Source organism: Ziziphus jujuba, chromosome 4 (assembly GCF_031755915.1).
Source record: "Ziziphus jujuba cultivar Dongzao chromosome 4, ASM3175591v1".
NCBI classification, from domain to species: Eukaryota; Viridiplantae; Streptophyta; class Magnoliopsida; order Rosales; family Rhamnaceae; genus Ziziphus; species Ziziphus jujuba.
Window position 1 is genome coordinate 9,698,059 of NC_083382.1, and position 1,942 is coordinate 9,700,000.

A 1,942-nucleotide genomic window follows, 5' to 3' on the forward strand; every position below is an offset into this window, starting at 1 on the left:
CTATCACGTAATTTGACTTTGGAAAGGACAGATTGTGTTCACTGATATGGCTGTTTGGAATCGGATTGCCATGTGTTTTTTCACTGTTAGATGGCTAAAGTAATTTGGTTTGTGATGCCTTGGAGCATCAAATGGGAGTTTTTGAGGGATAAAAATAAACATTGAAGATATTTCAAGAGAAATAAATAATTCAATGATCTGATCAAATAATATTACTATGGTTCACGAGAAGGTAACAGTATCTACTCAGACACTGCAGTGGACTAAAAGAAAAGAAATCAATCAGTTATTCATCAAAGTTTCATTTGTTCAATGACCAGAATTAAACGGGGATATATAGCTCGAAGACGTAGAACAAAAATTAGTTTATTTGTCTCAAGCTTTCCGGGGCAAGTGTTCGGATATATTATGACATAGCCGGGAGACGCTTAACGGACCTTTTTAATCTTATAAAATTTTTTTGGGGGCCTTTGAATTGACGTAATTCTTTTTTGTGCAACCTAATGTATTCATATCTCAATTAGAAGTTCCTAACCAACGAATGGCCAATAACCCAAGGAAAGGAAAGAATCGGTTACATTTTTCATATGATCTCCTCTTTCTTATTCTTATAGATAGACTAATTATCTATATTTTTTTATTCTATTATTTTTCTAAATTAAAAGTCAAAATATATGTATATATTGTCTTGGGCGAGTCAAATATTGCGCACTTACCGCTTGTTTTATTATGTGGTTTATTATTTTATAAATTTTATTTATGCTGTGCTTGCTTTATTGAACTCATTTCATATCATGGTTCAAACGTTAAAAACCGGTGAGGTTTACTAATCCTTTTTGAAATCCGGACCACCATTGTATAACCATTCATCAACGGAAACCGCTTCCCATATCGGGTAAGAATGCAAACCTATCGCTGCAGAAGTAGGAATAATGGCACCAGAAATAATATTGTTTCCATAAAGTAGAGATCCAGAAACAGGTTAACGAATACCATCAATATCTACCGGAGGGGCAGCAATGAAAGCGATAATAAATACAGAAGTTGCGGTCAATAAGGTAGGGATCGTCAAAACACCAAACCATCCAATGTAAAGACGGATTTCAGTGCTGGTTATCCAGTTGCAGAAGCGACCCCATAGGCTTTCGCTTTCGCGTCTCTCTAAAATTGCAGTCATGGTAAAATCTTGGTTTATCTTTTTCACAAATTGAATCGTGTTCAAATAATACGCAGATATAATTGGATCCATTTGTGATCCCTAAATCCAAATTTTGTAACTTATTTATTTTTATTTTATTTTTATTCAATTTATTTATTCAGTTTATTAAAAAAAAAAGGATGAATCTAGATAGATAAAAACCTCGATAACGGAAACTCGATCTATACCAGCACCATAATATCAGATTGGAGAGGAAGATTAGGATTAGAGATTGATAGAAAAGGGCATTTTCATTATAAGATAATGTCACTGATACGAACCTAGGACGACCTGCTCCTAAACCCATATTATACTAGCCCGGATCTTAATTAAGTTCAAGTTCTAATGGAATTGACCTCAACCCCTAACCAACCTGTGGTTAGAAACCTTGGTATAATGTAGAAGCCACAATAGGGGATGGAAAACCTATTGATAAGTCAAGCTAAAACAACCAATTCTCTAATGGTGTTTTAGGTGTTCTCAAAGAACAAAGAGATAATTAATCTCACAAGTATTTTTTCAATCAAATCAAAGTTGTATTATTATTGAAAAATAAGCCTTTAAATAGGCTTGAAAGAAACAAAACAAACCCTAAAAAAATTAATTCAAAACCGGACTTCTATAGGAATTAGGAAACTTGACCGAATTCTAATATGTCCTAAACTAAGTTTCCTAAACTAAAATTGATTAATTAATTCCTTTATTTTGAATTAGAAATTAATTAATTTACAATGAAAATAATAA

The 1,942-nt window shown here is 32.7% G+C and overlaps 1 protein-coding gene across 1 annotated transcript; it reads right to left on the minus strand.

Moving 5' to 3' along the window:
- Positions 1-826: 826 nt before the first annotated feature.
- Positions 827-1,249, minus strand: LOC132803525 (photosystem II protein D1-like). Its single transcript, XM_060816729.1, has 2 exons — positions 994-1,249; positions 827-915 (listed from the first exon to the last, which is right to left on the minus strand). Exons 1-2 carry the CDS (start codon positions 1,247-1,249, stop codon positions 827-829), a joined length of 345 nt encoding a protein of 114 aa, XP_060672712.1.
- Between the last annotated feature and the right edge of the window lie 693 nt (positions 1,250-1,942).

Bases quoted from the DNA above. Each gene is read 5' to 3' on its own strand.
- LOC132803525 (XM_060816729.1), bottom strand. From the start codon at position 1,249: ATGGATCCAATTATATCTGCGTATTATTTGAACACGATTCAATTTGTG. The intron at 916-993 runs GTATTCGTTAAC...CTACTTCTGCAG, and splicing joins CCCTCCGGTAGATATTGATG to CGATAGGTTTGCATTCTTAC.